Source organism: Miniopterus schreibersii (assembly GCF_964146895.1).
Source record: "Miniopterus schreibersii genome assembly, chromosome: 3".
NCBI classification, from domain to species: Eukaryota; Metazoa; Chordata; class Mammalia; order Chiroptera; family Miniopteridae; genus Miniopterus; species Miniopterus schreibersii.
In genome coordinates this window covers 75,041,976-75,063,482 of record NC_138103.1, presented here as the reverse complement: position 1 = coordinate 75,063,482, position 21,507 = coordinate 75,041,976, and the positions used below count along the sequence as shown (strand labels likewise).

The window sequence follows — 21,507 nt, the reverse complement described above, 5'->3', positions numbered from 1 at the left end:
AATAATCTCCCCTTTATCTAGGACCTAGCTGGGATGCAGAAAGTCTGCAAGAAGTCAAAATAAATGTGATGATGACTTTGCAGATTGTAACCAGATGGGAGGTCCTCATTAAGAACTTAGTTGATTTTTTATCTTACACAAAATTTTAACAAGTGTGTTTTCTGGGTTCCAAGGCTGCAGCAGATGGGGAGCAATAATTCAGAAAGGGAGAAGGGATGGGTGGTATACGGCAATAATCGAAAGTAACGGGACGGGCACAACTCTAGAAGAGATCCAAATAAAGAAAAAAGACATAAAACCAAAAAACTACATAAAAAATGAAGGAAGAAAAGAATGAAAACAATTTGGGGCTTTTAGTTATGGACAACCATCTTACATGCCTTAGCACATCTTCAGGGCATCATTTTGTCTATAATGAGACCTTATGCTTAAGAAGTCAAGGAAGCGTGTCATGTTTTAGAAAGATTTCTAGCCTACAGGGTTAAGCTTTTTAAAAGGGGTTTGGTAGTTTAAAAAGTAGATCAATTTTGGGGGAAAATTATCTATTCAGGATGGTTCTTGCAGAGTTTCTGCATAACCATAGTTTTATTGTAGTGCGGTCCTGTGGAGGTGCTAATACAGATTTTCAGGTTGAAAAAATACCCGACACACCAGATTTTGCTGAGACGGCTTCATTTTCACAAGTTATCTAATTCTGGATTTGAATGAAGTCATTGGAAGTGACACTTTCATATCTGAATTGTCATAATGCTATTCTTGATAAGGAATGAGTTCTTGAATATTTAAAAATATAGTAGGTGATAAAATGCACTTAATAAATACATTTTAGAGTTTGGCTTTCACATTTCTAACTTTAATTTTCATGCTTGTCTCTTAAACGCAAGTTATCTTGATCTAGGATAAGGTGTCCCCCAAAGTGATGGGGTTGTCTGACTTGCACGTCTTTACTTCCTCCAGATGGGGATCAGAATAAACAGAATATTGTTTGATCCCTTTGGAAAATTCTTATGAAATGATTTGGAGGAGGACAGTTTCTGCAAATGTATCCTCCGCATATGACAGAGCACTTTTTGTTTCACCAGAGAATATGTTCATGCTGTAATATTTGTCTTGTGTTTTTCACGTGCCATCTCACCTATCAGATGTTATTTTGGGGAAATCATTCATTTTCTAAATAATGATTCTTCCATAGTGCTACTTTTTCAATGTTTAAAAGTAGAAGGTTTTTTCCCTCCCAGTTGTCAGAGGTAAATAATATGGAAATAAACATTTTCACATTGTCCAATTAAATAGTATTTAGTATTCTTGTGTCTATTTTGTGGCAAACTTACCAAAATACTTAGAAGTTAGTTATTAAAAAGGGGAAAGAACTAAAAGCTAAAAACATTTCCCTTTTCTTTTAGCATTACTAGGTTCTAAGCCTATTTGGAGGCCTGTTAACATTTTGGTTCTGACATGGCTTTCATTTAATGAGACCTTCACCCTGCACCTGGATTGAAATGAATAGCAGGATGATAATAGTCTGGTTAGTTTTCACAATACTGAAATTGTACACAGACTATATTTACACTAAAATATTTTTGCTAAAAATTAACAAGAGTAGGTTATCTGATATTTAACAAAAACAAACACCCTTTACTTCTCCAAAGTACATTATTTGAAGCAACTTTATTTGGAAGCAAATTGCCAACCTAATCTTTTTGTATATTTTGAGATATAAGATTTATTTTCCAAAATTTAGATTGTAATTTTAAAGGCTTCCATCTTAATGGAATACACTGTTCTTAGAAGGATGGAAAAGACTGGTTGGCTGATCAGTAGCTGAATATACTTCTTATAATTACAGCAAATTCTAGAAGGGTATGTTTTAAGGAATAAGAGTAGGTTAGTAATAACGTGTCATCGAATTATGATGTTTCCTAATTTTCCCATTCTGAAGCCTTCTGGAGAAGAGAGATAAAATAAATCTATATATTTTAACAAGCACTCAGGGCAATTTTTATGATCTGGCAAGTTTTGGAAATAATGATAATGGAGAAAATTCTCCCTTTATTGTCAGAGAGGCTAAACTTGAATCCCTGCTTGGCCAGATTAGAGCTGGAAAACCCGTGGCAAACTTCTCTGAGTCTCAGTTTCTTCATTTGTTTCTTGTTGGGGGTTACTGGGACACCAAATGAGTTACTGTTCGTAAAGGATCTAACGCTGTCTGTACCCCCCTCTCTAAAAAGTATCAATAGCAAAATGTTAGTGGTTTGACTCTCTAGAACTTAAAGTTGAAATGAATAAAAAATTTCCCCCTCTTCAAAGATGGAGCAATTGTTTTAGATCAATCAATTCTAGGTTGATCATTCACTGTCCACTTCCTATTTTGCCCAAGAATCTATTTGGTGGAAATGATTGACCACATAGATTCTCATGGTACTTTTTACTGTTATTGGACATTTTACCTTGATGAAGTGTCATCTATAATTTTCACTTGTTTTTTAGCCACAGAGTAGAATTCTCTGTTGTTCGACTGGTGGTGAGAATAATTCCTTTCTAATAGGCTATGCTGTTTTAGGCTTTTCCTACTCTCTAAACAATTAATTATAGTTCAGAAAACATAATTAGCTTTGGTTATAATATTAAAAGTATGTCCCAGTATGAGGAAGAACATGGAAATGGGCATAACTTTGTTTCCATCTTCTAATGACTTGAGGTTCTTTAGATCCAATAACAATTCTCATGTATTGGAATCTTCTTACTAACGGCAAAGCATTCTCTTTATTAGCTGAGATGACTAGCAATAATGATGAGGCAATGTCGTTTTTTATTTTTGCAGGTATCCTCCTAAGTGCTGTGACTCTGTGAAGTTCTTGCCACCAAAGCATACTTTTCAAACTTGAGTGTAAAGAAGATTCACGTGGGGAGTGAGTGTCAATTTCCGGTTCCCAGTTCCAAAATTGTGTGCATTATGCTCTGGGTGACTCTAAGGGTTTCTCTTTGAAAACTATTGCTCCAGGAATTTGATATCATCTATTGAATTTAATTCATATTTTCACTTTTAAATTAAAGGCAAGTAGAGGAGCCATAATAGATCTCAGAATAGGACTTGTGAATGAATTCCTTTGCCATCTATCCATGCATCCGACTGCAACAGGCCAGGTGCTAGGGGAGGGGTGTCTCTCTTCCTTGCAGCCATGTTTATGGAGTCCTGGAAGTCCTGTTTATGAAGTCTGCCTGAGAGCCTAGCTCTTCACCACACTGGGTAGTGTGGTGTGGTGTGGTGTGATATGATGAGTCACTGAATTTGGGAAGCTGTAGACTTTCTGCACTTTGATTTCCTACCATTGCCTAATGGTAAACATGGGAGCATAACCAGAGGCCTTTGGACTTGATTTGGTCTCTGGAGTAGGGGCCTGTTTGAAAAGAGCAATTATATGTAATTTAGTAATGATTTCTACGAACATCAGGAAAAAACCCACAGTAAATACCCCAAAAGTGAGAGATGGCACAAGTATCAGCCAACAATGACATACTGTCATTTATTCTAGCTTGGCTCATGGGTGTAGCTGAACTCTGGGGAGACAGAAACCTTGCGTGCAGTGGGGGGTACTTGGGACTAGAAGATGGTTGAGGCATAATCCCAACCCTCAGAGAATAACTAACCAGGGAAGAGAGAGAATGGCTCAGGCAAGTGTAAACATAACTGTGATGCTAGGCAGAATGGTATAAATGTCACAAGAAAGATCCAAAGTGTCAGAGGGGCTCGAGGAGAGAGAGATCACACATCCAGGTGGGTTTTCTCAGAGGAAGTGGCATTTGAGCAAGTCCTTGAAGGAAGGGTAGGAATTTGACAAGTTGTGAGGGAAGAGACATTACAGGCAGCAGGAATATCTTGAGCAAATGTGCAGTGGGAAAATGGGAATGACTTCTGGGGTACTGGGAGAAGTCTGGTTGGGACTAATAAAATTCCTGTTGGGGAACTGGGAGTTCTGTTGGGTTTTAGTGAGAGATGAGGCTAGAATTTTGGGTTTGGTCAAGATTACATTTGAGTTTGGACATTTTCCAGTAGGCAGCAGGGAGCCATTTAAAGGCACTTGAGCAAAAGGGTGACACCATCCCACTTTAGGAAGCACAGCAGCTGGGTGGAGGAGGGTATGAAGGAGGAAGGGTTATACAGACATGCTAGTGAGGAGGCTCTGCAGAGTGAGGCGAGGAATACCAGAGCAGTGAGAGGGGCTGGGACGGACGACACAGCGAATAAACCTATGTGGGAGTTGCAGGCAAAGGCAAAGAGGAATAAAGCTTGCGTGCCTATAAATAGGTGGCAAGAGTACTAACAGTCTAAGGGAAGGAAGAGAACCTGGTTTCCAGGGAAAGGTGGTACTTTGGGTTTGAGGTGGCCATGAGCACCCTCATGGCAACAGAAAAGGGAGAAATAAGTGAGCTGAAGCAGAGACCGTGGTTGGGAGTTGAAAATGGGGGAAACTCTCCCAGGGGAGGATCACCAAAAATTGAGAAGAGGGCTCTGATAGGTTGTAGCGCAGGGTGAACAGTTTGGAGGAAGAGAAACCCCAAAACAAGACAGAGAAAGGTTGGAGATGTTAGAGAGATAGGAGTGTCAGGGAAACTAGAGGGAGGAGTACAGTTTAAGAGGGAGAGAGTGGTCTTAGTGGAAGAGACTACAGAGGGGGAAAATTGGGTCAGGCTGAGCTGGTGGCTCTTGATTTGTCTTTAAATTAGAGTTAAACTAAATCCCTCCATAGTCGGACAATATCTTACTTAAATCCAGTCTCTTTGGTTCATTACAAAATCGAGGTCTCTAAACGTTAGGCATTTCCAAAGATGTCTATTTTCCTGTTCAGTATGAATTAATTTCTTCCACTAACACTTCCTATGACCCTGAATGAGTCACCCTGTCTGGGGGCACCAGTTTTGTCATCTTTAACTTTCCAGTTCAGTGAGTCCATGTGTATATATATGAAAATGCTTAGAAATCTACACAAGAGTATACAAGCCTAAGTCCTATCATGACGCATTAGAGGACAGAATAGAGCCCAAATTGTATTTTACTTTTCGACTTTGCACTCCTATCACGTATATTTTTTTAAAAATTAAAAAATTATTTTTAAGAGGTCCAGAAATGGTACAACTGGAAGAAAAAGCCTTCCCTCAGTCATGTGCCATAAAGATATTCTTCCAGTTTCCTGCCCAGGCCTTTTCCTAAGCACTGAGGAGGTGCCCAGAAAAATACCAGAGGGATATACAAAAACATGTCACCAAAATTTTCCTAACAAGTAAGGCTGCTGTGGAAAGTCTGCCAGCGTCCCGTCCCTCTGGGACCTGCAGCCTGAGGCTTGGTAAGGCCTAAAAGGGGAAGAGCCAAGAGCTGGAGCTCGAGGTCTCCAGGGCCTTGGCCCTGAGTGGGCGATTTTCTTTAAAACTCGGAGGCGCTCTATTCCTTTAAATTCAGGCAACGAGACAGGCAGGTGTCAGCCAATAACCTTAGAAGATGAGAAAGTGCCAAAGGAGACGCGGTTCGTCTTCTACAAGAGCGATAGTATCAGTAACACGGTTTTCAGTAAAAATAGGTGAGCAAAGAGTAAAGATGTCTCTAACGTGCTAAGTAGGTCCGTGGCTTGGACCCAGATTTGACCGAGCTCTGCCGAGTGCGAAGAACAATGTCCGCAGGGTTCCCGGTTCAGCCCGGTACTCGCTTCTCCTTCCCCGGCTCACTCGCACCAGCAAGCTGCGCTCTTCAGTCGCTCTCGATCGCCTGTTCCCCAAGCTGCCTATCCCGGGGAGAACGGGCCGTTCGGGCGCCGCCAGGACCGCAGAGAGCGCGGCGCGCATCCCGAGCACGCTGGCTCCCCGAAGCCGGGCACCGGGTGCCGAGCCGCCACGCAGGTCTAAGTGCCCACTGAGTGCGCAGCCGCCCTCCGCCGCCGAGCGTCCCGGGCGCGCTGTCTGCAGCCGGCTGGGCTGTGCGGGCGCTCCCCTGGTATGTGTTCTCACAAAGGTGTGTTTGCTAAATCCACTGCCCGGGTGTACCCTCCAACCGGAGTGCGGAGCACCCTGGGCCCGGAGCGGTGTCTTGGCGGCCAGGCCGCGGGGGCGACGAGAGCCGGTTCAAGTTCCCCAGCTTCAGGCTGGGAAGAGGGAGCGCAAGGGCGGGGCGGCTGCGGCCCGCTCGGAACGCCGGTCTCCCAGCTGCGGGGTAGGTTCCGAGCGCTCTGCGCGTTTTCGGACACTTTGGCTGGCTCGCCCCCCAGCCCAGCCACAGGGACAGAGCGGACGTAGGGCTCGGAGCTGCGTGCGGTGCAGCGAGGCGGGGCAGCGGAGCGGGCGCTCGCTTTCCCTACCGGAGTCTGCAAAAGTGAACTGGAAAACAGCCGCCGAGCGCAGCCTCCTCCCTCTTCCCCGGCGCCGCCGCAACCCCGGCTGGGGGTGGGGGGAGTTCCCCCGGGCTAGCTGGAGGGGAAGCGGGTAGCCGGGCTGCAGCAGCCGCACCTCCTCCGCCTTCCTCTCCACCCCCGTCCCCTGGGCTCCACGCCGCATTTCTTTGTTTTGAAAGCGCCTCCTCCGCCCAGAGGCTTTTCCCCCGGCGGGCAGGCTCTGACGGGGGGGTGGGGCCTCTGCCTGCAGGCCCCGCCCCCCACTTAGCCCGGACCCCACCCGGGGTTCAGCCTCCATTTCCCCTTTCCTCCCCGCTGCGACCCACGAGGCGCGTCCTCACTTGCCAGACATCAAAAGGAGCTAGGGAATTGTTAAGGGGAAGTTACTAGCAGGGCTCGCAGAGACCCACCCACCTGGGGCCAAGTCTGGAGACCCGCCCCCTCCCGCGGGAACCCCACCTGAGCCCCGCCCCCCGCATCACAGCAGCCTGACATTCCCACAGCCCAGCGTGCACCCAACCCCGCCACCCCCGCTACCCCGGTGTCGGCCGAGTGCTCTATTTATGTTTGAGCCTAGCGATTTGCATAGGCCCAGCCCCTCGCCCTAGGTCCCCCTATCAGTGCCCCGCCTCAGCCCTGACGTCACGATGGAGGCACCACCTCTTGTGCCCATACAAGGAGCGGCGGGCCCTAAATGGCAGCGTGGCGTCGCGACAGCGTGTGCGTGTCGCGCTTCCTTGTGCCGTTTATAGGGTCCCGGCACTTCCGCTGTCGGGTTAGAAGCGGCGCGGTCATGGCGGAGCGCGGACAGCAGCCTCCTCCCGCGAAACGGCTGTGCTGCCGGCCGGGCGGCGGCGGAGGTGGCGGCGGGGGCAGCAGCGGCGGCGGCGGCGCGGGTGGCGGCTACAGCTCTGCCTGTCGGCCGGGCCCGCGGGCGGGCGGTGCGGCTGCAGCGGCGTGCGGGGGCGGCGCGGCGCTGGGGTTGCTGCCGCCGGGCAAGACCCAGAGCCCCGAGTCGCTCCTGGACATCGCGGCGCGCAAGGTGGCGGAGAAGTGGCCGTTTCAGCGCGTGGAGGAGCGCTTTGAGCGCATCCCCGAGCCGGTGCAGCGCCGCATCGTCTACTGGTCCTTTCCCCGCAGCGAGCGGGAGATCTGCATGTACTCGTCCTTCAACACCGGCAGCGGCGCCGCGGGCGGCCCCGGCGACGACAGCGGCGGCCCCGCCGGCGCGGGCGGCGGCGCAGGCGGCGCGGGCAGCGGCAGCTCCTCGTCTTCGCCGGCCGCCACCTCGGCCGCCACCGCCGCCGCCGGGGCCGGGAGCCCGTCGGTGGGGGCCGCCGGTACGGCGGACGGCGGCGACGAGACACGGCTGCCCTTCCGCCGGGGCATCGCGCTGTTGGAGAGCGGCTGCGTCGACAACGTCCTGCAAGTCGGTGAGTCACGGAGCTGCCGCGGGGCCGTGTGTCCGTCCGTCAGTCCCTCGGGGGCGGGGCGCCTGCCCCTTCTCCGCGGAGCAGCCCCTCAGCGCGGCGTGCGCCCGCACCCCCGCTCGGTGCCCTCACTGGCCCGGACGGTCCTCCCGAGCGGAGCGCCCATTTCCTCCCCGCCCCTCCCCGCCCCCTGTCTCCCCGGACGGGCCAGCGCGAGTGGGAAATGAATCAGCAGGACGCGCCCCGCGGCGGGGTCGGTGTCGGGTGCTCGGGACCCGTTCCGCTCCCCGCCCTCCTCCCGGGGAGCACGTCCTGGAGGGCTGCTCGCCTTTTTTGAGGGGTGGATGTGGACAAAGGCGCGGGCTGACGGCCGGGCTCCGGCGGAGAGTGTGTGGCGGGGCCGTGCGGGGCGGGGGAGGGGGCGCGGGCCCCACAGACAATGCCGGCCGGGGCCGAACGGGCTGCCCCGCCGCACTCTGGGCTCTCCCTCCTCTCTCCTCTTGTCTGTCGTTCGCTCCTCTTTCTTTCTCGTCTTTCCCCTCCCGCCCCTTCGTTTTGAGGGGAGGCGAATACATTTTAAGGCCACTCCGCGGTCGCTCCTCTTAGGGCTTCGACGGGCTGGCGGCCGCGCCGCTCCGGGGCCGCCGCGGCGTCTGGTCTGGCCCGGGCGAGCTCCGTGGCCGCCCGGGGATTTACGTGTCTTTTCCCTTCCGCGTCTCCCCCGTCTCAGAGCGACGCCGGCGGGAGGGGCGGCGGGCTGGACCCTCTCCTGAGGGATCTCTCGCCCTCAGGACACCCCGAATCAAATGGCGCGAGCCCGCGAAGGAGCGGCTTGCGCTTCCCTTTTCTTCGGGGCAGCGGCGGGGCCGGGGGCTCTTGCGCCTGAGTTCCGTGTGCGCCGGGTGGCCGGCGGCCGTGCTCGGTGCGAGCCGGGGGCAGTTGCGGGCTCTGCGCTCGCAGCCGGCGGCTGCCGGGGCGCGAGGCTGAGGGGCTCCGCGGCGGCTCCCGCGTCCCTCCCGGCGCGGCCGCCTGGCAGCCGGGCACGACCCCGCACTTTGTTCCCATTTTCAGGTTTATTTGTGCCCCTTTCAGTTTTCTGTCACCCTCCGAAAAGGAGAAACCAAACAAAAGAGTCTCTATTTCTTTTCAGGGCTTGCAAAGTAGAAGATATTTGACAAAGGCAAGAGAAGGACTTGTGATTTAAAGCCGTACAGCCCTCCTTTCTCTGTTAGACCATGAGAGTTTTCTCAGATACGGAGTCTAAAAGCTTTCCCTGCCCCCCCCGTGTTTTTTTTTTTTTTTTTAATTTTTGTTTGTGTGTGCGTGTGTGTGTGCTTTTTTCTGGCCAGATATCCTTTTCAGCCATAGCGATGGGGGATGTTTGAGCTGACTGAAAAGAACAATGCTATAGTGAAACTCCCCCTCCCCGGATTTTTCTCCTGATTGCAAATGGCATATTTTCTACCCCCTCCCAGATTGCTGTGGTGAACCGGGTACCTAATGCATGGGGGAGAGGCTTGGAAGCATCACAGTCTCTGCTTTTTAATTCTTTTTTCCGTAGTCAGTTCCTTTTATTCTTATCTTTGGGGGTTTGGTGGGAGTCTGGATAGGGGCTCCAAGAGAGAATTCAGATTTGTTTTAATCCTGTCTGGTTAATTTGAATTCTAATGCAATCTGCAAATGTGATTTTTCTGCATGATCATTTATTTCCAAAGGCATCCCCTAGTGTTGCCTTTTCTAGTCTGGGCACCTTTTCCTTCTGTCTTAGAGGGTGTTCAACTTTTGAGGCTACCCATCCATCCTTTTTAAAAAAATCTAATTAACAATCCTTCAAGTTTTTTTTGTTTGTGTTTTTTGTTTTTTGTGCCTTTTTTCTTATTTCCTGCTGCCGGTTGAAACGGATTGAAGGTGTCTATGGGTTCTCAGTATAACAAACTAGAGTTTGTGAATTTTTATGGCTTGGCTGGCAGCGTTGAGTTTTGGGGGTTTTTTTTCCCCTTCTGTGCTTGATTCTGCTTGCAAGCAATGAGGAATGACAGGAGAGCACATAGGGAGGGTTTCTTGGCTGATTGCATTTAAGCCAGGAATTCACTGTGAAAATAAAGCCAAGGAGTGATAAATAAAAGATGCAATCTTCTCTAGGAGACAGACACACAGCGTGGGCTTTGCCTGCTTTCATCAGTGAAGAGGCCTGGGTGAGTTGTAAAAGAAAATGCTAACTTTTTGAATAGTCCCCAAAGGGGAAGGAGACCACTGAATGGAGTGCCTGGCATTGGTTCATGTGAAGTAGTATGATGCTTCTTACAGTTTTGAAGATTTGACCACCCCTTTGGAAACACATACTTGCTAAACAAGTGTTGCAGAAATTGTGGAAAATACCCCCCCCCCCCAGTTCTGCCAGTTTTCTTAAATTCTAAGTCGTATTACTTGTTGTGCCAGTCAGCTTAGAGATAGAAGGCTGTTAAATGCCTGGCAGCTGGCACTGAGATAGAAAACTTATGACCAGAATTTTTTTATTTTTTTTTTATGGAGAATGGAGAGAGTAGTTAGATTAACCATCTAGCTCTAAGTGGTGGTTTGAATTGGTATACTAAGTCAGGAGGCTTATTTTACAATTTTGTGATTTGAGGTAGAACTCTTTCACTTTAGGACCTGAAATGAAACAGAACAGAGTACGGTGTTGATAGCATCATAAGCAATTTTCTGGTATTGCAAAATTACAAGTTGTTTGTATAAGGAGTATTTATTGACTTTTGTAGAGATGACTAAATTGTAACTACAATAGGGAAAATCTAGTTGTTGGACTTTACTTTTTACATTTACACTGTTGAAGATTATTGAAGGATTGAGGGACAGAGAATTGAGACATTGCAGAAATTGAACATACTTGTTAGTTATTTTTCAGCTCCTAGATTTTAAGGAGATATTCAGAGTAAAAAAAAAATAGACTTTTGGTGTGGTGTAGTTATAAGCAGTGTTTAATTGTTGCAGAGTTCCCTATCGGCTGATTTTAGGAAGTTTTAGAAGAAAGAGTAGTTTACTTATTTTTGTTAAATAATGATATGTTATCGTTGAAGGTGCTTGTATGTAAATACTGTTGATATCATTTAAGCAATGATTTAGAAGTCACATTAAAAAAATTTCCCCAAAATTTTGCCTGGGAAAGAACTTACCTAATATGACCTAAAATTTTAATTACAAAGGAAAATAAATGGAATTGCATAAACATATCTAAAAATTCCTGTAGGACTGAAAACATAATAAACCAAGTTAAACAGCTAACTGGGGCAAATATTTGTAACATGTTTGACTAAAGGATAACAGAGAAGTCCAAATAATTGGTTAAAAAAAGATGAATAACCCAGTAGAAAAGTGGGTAACACATTTCACAAAGAAATGCACATGATTAAACTTAACTCATCTTCACTCTTTTATAGACTCACAAGTAAAAATAATATGCTATCTTAATCTTACCACGTTGCCGAAAACTAGCAAGATGGGTAGGCAGTACTTGGAATGGGTTGGGGAGGTGTGAGAAGAGGATGCTGCTTCCTTGAGTGAGCAATGCTCATTGCTATTTGGTTTGCAATACTGAAAGGTGAAACAGTCTACGCTTCTGTCAGAAGGGAGCTGATTAAGAAGTACTCAGAGCGGGACAGGGCATGGCTTAGCTTTTGAGCATTAACCTATGATCCAGGAGATGGAGGTTGGATTCCCTGTCAGGGCACATGCTGGGGTTACAGGCTTGATCTCCAGCAGGGGGCATGCAGGAAGCAGCCAATCAATGACTGTCTCATCATTGATGTTTCAGTCTCTCTCTCTCCTTCTCTCTTCTTCTCAGAAATCAATAAAGACATATTAAACTAAATTTTAAAAAAAGTATTTGTGGAATACTATGCAACCATGAAAAAGTGAAGTAGATTTACATATACTGACGAGAAAAGGTGACCTGAATATTTCATTTAAAAACATGCCATTTGTTCATATAATATGGTCAATTTCTGTTTAAAACAAAAAAGACTTGCATATTGATGCATAAAAATGTCTTGAAAAGCTACGTGAGCAATCATTGAATAGTGGGTATCTTTGGAGAAAGGCAGTTAAGTGAATGGACAAGGTTTTGTGAGGAATTTTACTTTTCATTTTATGCCTGTCTTATGGTTGGATTTTTCTTAAAACTAAAAATATATTTTTGTAATAAAAATCTTAGAAAAATTATTCTTGTGTTTTTAGTTCATATGTGTATATGTGTGTGTATATATATATATTTTTCTTTAATTCTCACCTGAGAATATTTTTTCCATTGCTTTTCAGAGAGAGTGGAGGGCGGGGAGAGAGAGAGAGAGAGAGAGAGATGTGAGAGAGACACATTGATTGGTTGGTTGCTTCCCTCACATGTCCCTACCAGGGCCGTGGATTGAGCCTGCGACCAAGGTACGTTCCCTTGGTCGGAATCAAACCCGAGACTCTTCAGTCCATGGGCCGATGCTCTAACCACTGAGCCAACTAGGGATATATATATATATATATACACACACACACACACACACGTATTTTTTTAGAACATATTTTTATTGATATTTAGAGGAAGAGAGAAATAGAAATGTTGATGAGAGAGAAACATCAACATCCACCAGCTGCCTCCTGCACACCCCCTGCTGGGAATTGAGCCCACAACCTGGGCATGTGCCCTGGCAGGGAATTGAACCGGTGACCTCCTGGTGCATGGGCTGACACTCAACCACCGAGTCACACCGGCCGGGCTCTACTTTTTGTTTTGGGGTGTGTCCCCCCCTCTTTCTGAAGACCTGGTGTAGTTCAATTATTTTTGGCTTTGAAACACAGTTTCCTTATTTGTGACTAAATAATAATTTAAAAAAAATCAAAACAAAACAGGTTTTATATAAGAAGGAAATAGATAAGTTTTAAAATGAGTAGCTTTTTTTTTTTTTTTTGCTGATTACTTTTTCATTTTGGTAAACACATTCTTACGGTCTTTTAAGATTCATAACTTAAAATTTTATATTTTAGGGTTGGCAAGGTAGTAAAAGGGGTGATCATTACTAGAATTAAGATGGATAAAAATTTTAATCAGCTAATTTATTTAAGGTTAATTTATTGGCCTTTGAGTATTTTGATTTTCTTAAGAATGTGTGATTTCAGCTAGTAATATGTTCAGTGAACAGAATGGCAGTGGAGGAATAACTGATGTTTTCTTTTAAGAAAGCTATCCCTTTAAAAAATTACATGATTGGCTCTGGTTGTTGTGGCTCAGTTGGTTGGGTGTTGTCTTGTGCACCAGGAGGTTGCCAGTTGACTCCTGGTGTGGGCATGTGCTGCCTGGGTTGCAGGCTCCATCTCTGGTAGGGGGCGTGCAGGAGGCAATGGGTTTGAGCTCTCACATGTTTCTCTCACCCTTCCTCTCTCTCTAAAAGTCAATAAACTATTCTTAAACAAAAAAATTTACACGATTGGATCTATATTAATTCAACATGCTTACGTGCTTTATATTTTTGTGTTAGAAGATCAATTTTCTTCAATGATGCAAAATGAGTTTGTTTACTTTAGGAAACTTGCTTACATATACGTATGATAAAACAAACTCATGTCACGTTAGAAATTTTTATAGGGCAGTCGTTAAACTTGAACTGCTGTTGACCTTCAACTGTTTTGAGGACAGATATCCTAGAAAAGAAAGCAGGTTATAAGTAAAACATCTTAGAAGCAGAACAGATTATTGGCAACTGTTTTAAAAATGGTATTAAACTGCATGGAACCTACAAAACCATTTTTAGTTACCTTTCAAATAACTATGATACAATTTTAAGAACAGTACTTTCTTAAATAAAAAACACCTAACTTAATTTTCTTGGTTTGTTAATTTTTTGATGTATCGTAACTCAATGTTTAGGGATTATTGTAAATTAGGAAACATGAGCTGTTTTCTCCTTCAAATGGATGGGAAGACTCTCCAGCTCTTTCTGAGAAACCAGTATCAAATGATAATTTGGAGAAAAATGTTACATAGTCTTGTCCCATGAGAAGTGAGTCTTGTTCTCAGTCCTAGCCAGAGTCTCAAAAATAAAGTGTGTTGGTTATATTTGTTTAAAAAATCTGAGTATCTTTCCAGTTTTTGCTTTCAGTGCCTTGTGTTCTGCTGAGAATACGCTTTGTACATGGTTTTTAGTTCTTTAAAAAATAGGATGGTTCCTTTATTTGTTCATCTGAAAAAGGTAGCTCATGCAAGCTTTGGAGAGACTGCAGTACAAACTGCTTTTCATTTTGAACTTAAAGATTGACTTTTACCTGATAGTAAGTGAATTCTGTTGCTAAGGGTATGCGGTTTTTTTATTTGTGGAATTCTTAAGTGAGAATTATTTTTGTGTCAGCTAACATACATTTACATATATTTATGTATTTGTAACTAATTCAATGGTCAAAAGTGAGCAGAAAAGGAATAAATGAACGCAGTTGTCATTTGATTATAGTTATCTCAAACATATTCCAGTGTACAGATGCATTGTTCCATTTCTTCTTAAAACAAAATATGCTAACAGATGAGAAGCCGTTTCTATAAAATATCCTGCATGATAGCTGTTATCCACTTGTAGAGCTATGTAGATTTTAGAGATGAAAAGGTGACATCAATTTCAGCTTCTATTTTGCTGATGAGAAAATTGATGCACAGACATGTTGAGTAATTTGCAAAGTTAAATTTTGTGTCTCTTTTTTCACTACTCGACTGCCTCTTAATTTCGTGGGAATGTTTGGTAACTCAGAAAAATCTTAGAAATCAGAACAATATTTTTTGTTTTGTTAATCTGCACCCAAAGATATTTTTTTCCCATTGATCTTTAGAGAGAGTAGAAGTGGGGGAGAGAAAGAGAGAGAGAAGCATTGATATGAGAGAGACTCATCAATTGGTTGCCTCCCACATGCACCCCAACCAGGGTCTGGGGATCGAACCTACAACCCAGGTATGTGCCCTTGACCTGAAATTGAACCCAGGACCCTTTGGTGCATGGGCAGATGCTCTAACCACTGAGCACATTGGCCAGGGTAGAAGAACAATATATTTATTTTTTGTTTTAAACACATTTAAAATATATTTTTTATTGATTTCAGAGAGAAGAAGGGAGAGAGAGAGAGAAACATCAATGATGAGAGAGTCATTGATCTGCCTGCTGCACGTCCCCTGCTGGGGGTTGAACCCACAACCCGGGCATGTGCCCTGACTGGGAATCGAACCTCAATCTCCTGGAGCATAGGTCGATGATCAACTGCCGAGCCACTCTGGCTGGGTGAACAATATTCTTGAATGTAAATTGACTGGACTGTTTCGCTAACATTTTTTTGAATTTTATAAAAGTATTTCTAGACAGTATTTTAATTTTTAGATCACATTCTGATGGCTTCAGTTAAGCAATGATTCTAGCATACTAAATACATGGTAATGTAAAACATTTGTAGACATTTTTGGAAATTGGAAAGATGTTCTAAAATGAGATTAAAGTTCAGGAAAAGTTAGTTATGATTGCTAACTGTGTGAAACTGTATTACAGCTATGTGATTATACATGAAAGTATGCATGCACCCATGTAATAAAGAATTTACTGAAAGTTTAAAGTGCTTTTGCAGAACAACAGAAGTGAACACCCAGTAAGAAATTAGACTGCTCTGAATTGAGTGTTTATGAAAACTTATCCAGTAGTGTCTGTATTTGAGCTGTTTTTGTATGTTTTTCAGTGTTGTGTGTCCCCCCACCCTCATCGCCAGTAAATGGTATACACATAACCTGTTAGATGCACTTCATTCAAATAATTGAGGTAGCCTCAAAACTTAGTAACCTCTCTAAAGTCCTCTTTGATTTGGGGCTTTTTTTTCACTGAGTGAACATGATTTACCGTGAGCCTCCTAATACTACTGCAACAACTTTTACTAATAGTAATAATTGCAGTTAACACTTTCATCATACTTAACCATGTGCCCGATACTGTTCCAAGCATTTTATATTTCTTAACAGCCCTATGAGGTACTTTTATTAATCTCTTACTGATGAGGGGATTGAAGCATAGGAAAAAAGTGCAAGTAACTTTTTGCTCAAGGTCACACAGGCTGGTAAATTATGCAGCCAGACACGGCCTGTCTTGTATACTCCTATTGTCTAATACTGCCTGTGATGCATCATCGTTAGAGAAGATGAACCTAAAGAAGGTTCGCCTTTAAGTTTATAGTCTCTTGCTCCTTTCTAGAATGTCTTTCACTGTGGCCAGAATTTTAAATTGTATTCATAGCTATGATTTTTAGCATGTATTTTTAAAATTTGACTTGAAAACCTGTATTTTAAAAATGCCTCTTATGAGTGAATTTCAGCTTTGGAGGATGGTTGTGTGGGGTGATTTTGATCATCTTCCGTCAGACATTTTTAACTTTGAAAGAGGAATAACATGTAGGCTAGGTCTAATTGTGGTATATATGCAGTGAAGGTAATTTTTCAAAGTATATTAAAGAAATTACATCTTTATCTCATTTAAGCACCTTTTTAAATGTTATGATTAAAAATTACACTATTTCTTATTGCTGGTAAAAAGATTTAAATTCTTTGAAAAAGAGAGTTTATTGAAAGGATGTTAATTGGAAGGATGCAGTAGAACCTGCCAGTACATTGAAACTCTTACTAACTGAATAAGCTAATCAGATAAATTGGAAGCTCATTTAGTGAATTAATGTGCTTAAAATTCAGGTGACATACTGCCTGGTCCTGGTTTATTTAACAGTTTGTTTACTGAAAGCATTTTTCATTGTTAAATGGTGTCAGATCCATAATATTGGAAGGTGTTATACAGAAAATACGCATAAGAGGATAGCATGAGTTTACAGAAGCAAGGTTTGAATTTTTGTACTTAATTTAATTACACCAGTACAATTTAGAGTGCTGTATGTGCCACGTTGTACTGTACCTATTAAATACTTGCTGACAGTGATGAGCATTTTTATACGTGAATTATAGGTATTTTATAATTTCAGTATAAAGGGCAGAGACTGGAGCTTCTTCCAGTGTTGCTATTGGTCTTTCTTGGTAAAGGCCTGCAGAAGTCCAAAGGTAGGACACTGTGTTTGTTATTGCTGAACCTTTGCATCCCTGCTACTGTTTTATGTTAACTCATTTCTACAGAGAAGGTGGTCATGAATTTTATAAGTGTTTTTCATAAAATAAACCTTTAAAACTCAAGTCCGAAGTTTATAATTGATTGTTGTATATGAGTAAGGACTTCTTTTTACATGTTTACCCTGTTTCTTTTTGTTTTGTTTTTTAGCATTCTTTAAGCTTCATTTTTTCCCTTAGCATTCTTTAAGCTTCTTTAGCACTTAAGATTTTGTACTCTTGCCATCATTTACTAGTTCTCTCTTCCTTCAATTATCTCTCTCCCTCAGTTATCATCTGTTTAACTTTTGTTTTATACTTTCTTTAGACCTGTAAAGCTGAGGACTGAAAATGAACAATGGCTGCTTTATGATGATGGTGGAATCAAGTGAGACTTGAGGGCAGGAGAAGGAGTAGCCTGAGAGCTTCAGTTCCCTCCCTCCCTGCTCTTCCTCTCTCCCTTTCATTTTTGGAATGGGAGAATAGAATGGGGGGAGAGAGATGTAAAAGGAAAGTAGGAAAAAAGGCAAGAAATTGGAAGAGGTAGACGTACCAACAGAGAGAATGTATTCCATTCCTCTCTTTCCCTGCAGTTGCCCCCTCCCCTCCAACCTCCCTTGATTTAGGGAAATAAAACTGAGGTCACAAGGACCAGTGTGTTCTGCTGCTTGGCTACTATTTTTAGCCTGGCTCTATATCAGGCTGGCACCAGGCCATGATGGCACATAGCCAGCACGTTGTGGGACTGCTGGCAAGTGTCAAAACCTAACTTTTCAGGTATCAAACGAAACTAATTTTCAGACATATTCTGTGCTGTGATATTCTACTTACCTCTCCTTTTTTAAAATGCATGTACGTGTTGTTTTGTTTGTTTTTTGCTTTTTTAAAGAAGGGATTCATTTTTGATAGTAGTCATACTGCTATAACTATTTTAGATGGGAGAAAGACTTACATGCAGCTCAGTAATTTTGGTTTTGTGGCAGCACCAAGAGGTGTGAAATTTGCCCGATTAATTTAATATTCCTTGGGCATCTTTAAAATTGCCATTGCTGTTGAAGTGTGGAGTCTGAATTGGTTTATATAATTATATGTGTCATCAGTTAAAGAAAAAAACACATACTGATTTTCCTGCAGTTGTCAGTGTTCCCTTTGCTAACAAAGTTGTCTGTGTTTAGGTTTAGTTAGTGCTATAGGAATATACTTAACAAATAAAAAAGCCCTCTATTTATTCTTGTAGGAAGCAGCTAAGTTTTGGTTGAAATGTCAGTACCTGGGTCTGGATTTAGTATACCTTAGAGCCGGTATTATGTGGGTTATATTTGCAAATTGAGTTTCAAACTTTTAGATGCATGTGTAAACTTAAGGACTTACTTGATTATCAGTTGTATTCACAAAGAAGAACATGTTTTATTTGTTCTTGAGTAATTTTGGAAAGAAGTAAACTGTGAATATGTATCTTTGGAAGGGACTCTGGTAGGAATAACAATATTTATATTCTTTCCATAGTGGTACACAGAAAAGCTGAGGGTAGGTTAGGGATGATTTTTGGTGTACCATGGACCACACTAAATATGAATAGAAATAAGGATGGTAGTCAATGAATAGTGGTGTAATGTACTTAGATCTGTTGGGTTGCAGGGCAACATTTAGTTAGTGCATTGATCTGATGTCCTTCTTAAGATAGAACAAAATAATTGGCCAAAATAACTAGAAATAGAATCAAATTGATTTTTTCCCCTCTCACTTTGTCTTTAAGGTAGCTATTGGGTGAATTCTACTGAGTTCACGTCTGTGAAATAAGAAAGCATAAGGTGAAGAAAACACAATACAATTAAAAAATGGGAAGAAGACCCAAGTAAACATTTCTCTAAAGAGGACTTACAGATGGCCAATAGCCATATGAAAAGATGCTCAACATTACTAAGTAGAGAAATGCAAATTAAAACCACAATGAGATATCACCTCACACCTCATCAATAAATCAACAAACAACAAGTATTGACGAGGATGTGGAGAAAAGGGAACCCTTGTGCTTTGTTGGTGGGATTCCAAATTGGTGCAGCCCTATCAAAAACAAATAATTAAAAATTTAACTGCCACATGACCCAGCAATTCCACTTCTGGATATTTATCCAAGAATAACCAAAATACTAATTTTGCACCCTATGTTCATTGCAGCATTATTTACAGTAGCCAAGATATGAAGTTATTTAAGTATCCATTGATACATGATTGGATAAAGATGTGGTACATATATATAATGGAATATTACTCAGCCATAAAAAAGAATGAAATCTTGCCATTTGCAACAACATGGGTGGACCTAGAGGGTGTTATGCTCAGTGAAATAAGTCAGAGAAAGACAAATACTGTATGGTCTCACTTATATGTAAAATCTAAGGAACAAAATAAAGGAACAAACAGAACAGAAACAGACTTATAAATACAGAGAATATTTTGATGGTTACCAGATGGGAGGAGGTTGGGAGGCTGGGTGAAAAAGGTGAAGGGATTAAGAAGTGCAAATTGGTAGTTACAAATTAGTTGTGAGGATATAAAGTACAACATAGGGAATATAGTCAATAATATTGTAATAACTATGTATGGTGTCAGGTGGGTACGGGACTTGTCAGGGGGATCACTTTGTAAGTTATATAAATGTCTAACCGCTATGCTGACACCTGAAACTAATATAATATTGAATGTCAGCTCTAATTGAAAAGAAAATTTTAGAAAATGTAAGGTGAGAGATTAGTGGAAGGTGAATTGCTGGTCTAATCGCTTACAGGAGGCAGATGTTAGAGTTTACATTTTTACATCTTAAAATGAGATGCTTACTTTGCAGATAAGAGCAAGTTGAGCAGCTTGCTATTACTGATCTAAGACTATTTCTTAGGGTGAAAATAAAAATTTAATTAGGAAATGTAATCAGAATGTCTTAGTGAAAGAGTATTGCTAGAGTATCAAGTGTATTGAATTACATCATAGTGTAGTAATTATACCATATGGTAGCTTTCTGTAGTTAGAGGTTATGGTAGGTATTCCAAAAGTGGCTTGGAGATAGATCCATTGATCTATGTATGTATGTTTCTGCAGATAGGTGTGTGTGGTATAAAATTTAGTATGATGCATAGAACATTGTAATCTACTGGATGGTAGTAGGTAAGTGACTATCTTTTGGATCCTTAATATAGATTTTATTTAGGTGAGTCATGTAAAAGATGTCAGCTCCAGCTTAACTAACAAGCTTGATTAAAACCAAAGCCCAGAAGGTAGTTTGACTAGTGCTGTTTAGAACCTTTATAAGCAAAGTGCTCAAATGATGTTTCTTATTGGAACTTACCAGAGCAGTTTCTTTGCGGTTTTCATGGGTCTTCCTTAGCAATGTATTAAAAAGGTATTTTGTCTAAGCTGTTTCATAAATAGCAGGAAATTCCAAAGTACTGGATAGTATTGCATTTTGCTTTTAAAAACGACTATTGCAGTGGGAAAAAGTTTTTTAAAAACTATGTATTTTAACAATTTATGGCAAAGTACTTTTATTTTAAAATGGACAGATTTTTTTAAAACATTCTTGTTTGAACAGTAATTTAAGTTTCATCCATGATTTTTCATGCTTATTTTTTATAATTTGTTTGTAGAGTTTATAATATTAGGTTTGTTAGGAAAAAAGCTGGTGATATCAGATCAGTGACTAAGTTTATTAAAAATTCAGTGTATGTATTAGGTTTGAATTGGTATGAGTCGCTCATTGCTTAGCAGTGGCTTGTCTTTTGATTTTGGTAAGTCATGAGACTTCTGTGCTCTTCTGTAACATTTATCTTTTGACACATAATGATATGGTTTGTATTTTTTAACCTGTGTGTGTATATGTTTGGGTCTGGGAAAGGAATGTGGTAGTGATGAGCTAAGTGGTGGTGGGTTAAACTCAGGAAAGCACAAATTCAAGTAGTCATGTTTAAATATAGAGGGTTCCTTTCCTCCCCGTCTTTCATTTTAGGAATTTATTATTTCATTGGGCTGCTTATTTAATGTCGTTATATAACAACTTATTTTTTTTTACTTACTCCCTTCCCCTCCATTCTTCCTGTTAAAGATAGTGACAGTTCGGAATGTAATCTGTGAAAGTTCACTGCATGACATTCTATTTTATGGTAGTATTGGGAGGTGTTGAATATTGTATCTCTAAAAGGCTAATTTCAAAAATTCACTTCTTGAATTGATGTTTCCATCTTTGATCCTTTAGAATTGTGGAACAGCTAGTTTTCTCCTTTTTGGTTTGCTTTTATTTTATTTTATTTTTTAAATATATCTTTATTGATTTCAGAGAGAGGAAGGGAGAGGGAGAGAGAGATAGAAACATCAATGTAAGAGAGTCATTGATCGACCGCTCCTTGCACGCCCCCGACTGGGGATCAAGCCCGCATCCCGAGCTTGTGCCCTGACCGGGAATCGAACCCCGATTGCCTGGATCCTAGGTCGATGCTCAACCGCTGAGCCATGCCTGGCCGGGCAGGTTTGCCTTTTTAAACACTTAAAATTAAGCTTTGAACCC

The 21,507-nt window shown here is 42.4% G+C and overlaps 1 protein-coding gene across 1 annotated transcript in view; it reads left to right on the top strand.

Annotated features, from left to right (window-relative positions):
- The first annotated feature begins 7,155 nt into the window (after positions 1 to 7,155).
- Positions 7,156 to 21,507, top strand: part of ZSWIM6 (zinc finger SWIM-type containing 6) — a 175,474-nt gene continuing 161,122 nt past the window's right edge. The window contains exon 1 of the mRNA XM_081131842.1: positions 7,156 to 7,810. Coding sequence (XP_080987968.1) covers positions 7,171 to 7,810 — 640 coding nt within the window. The 5' untranslated portion in view covers positions 7,156 to 7,170. The remainder of the gene's footprint in view (positions 7,811 to 21,507) is intronic.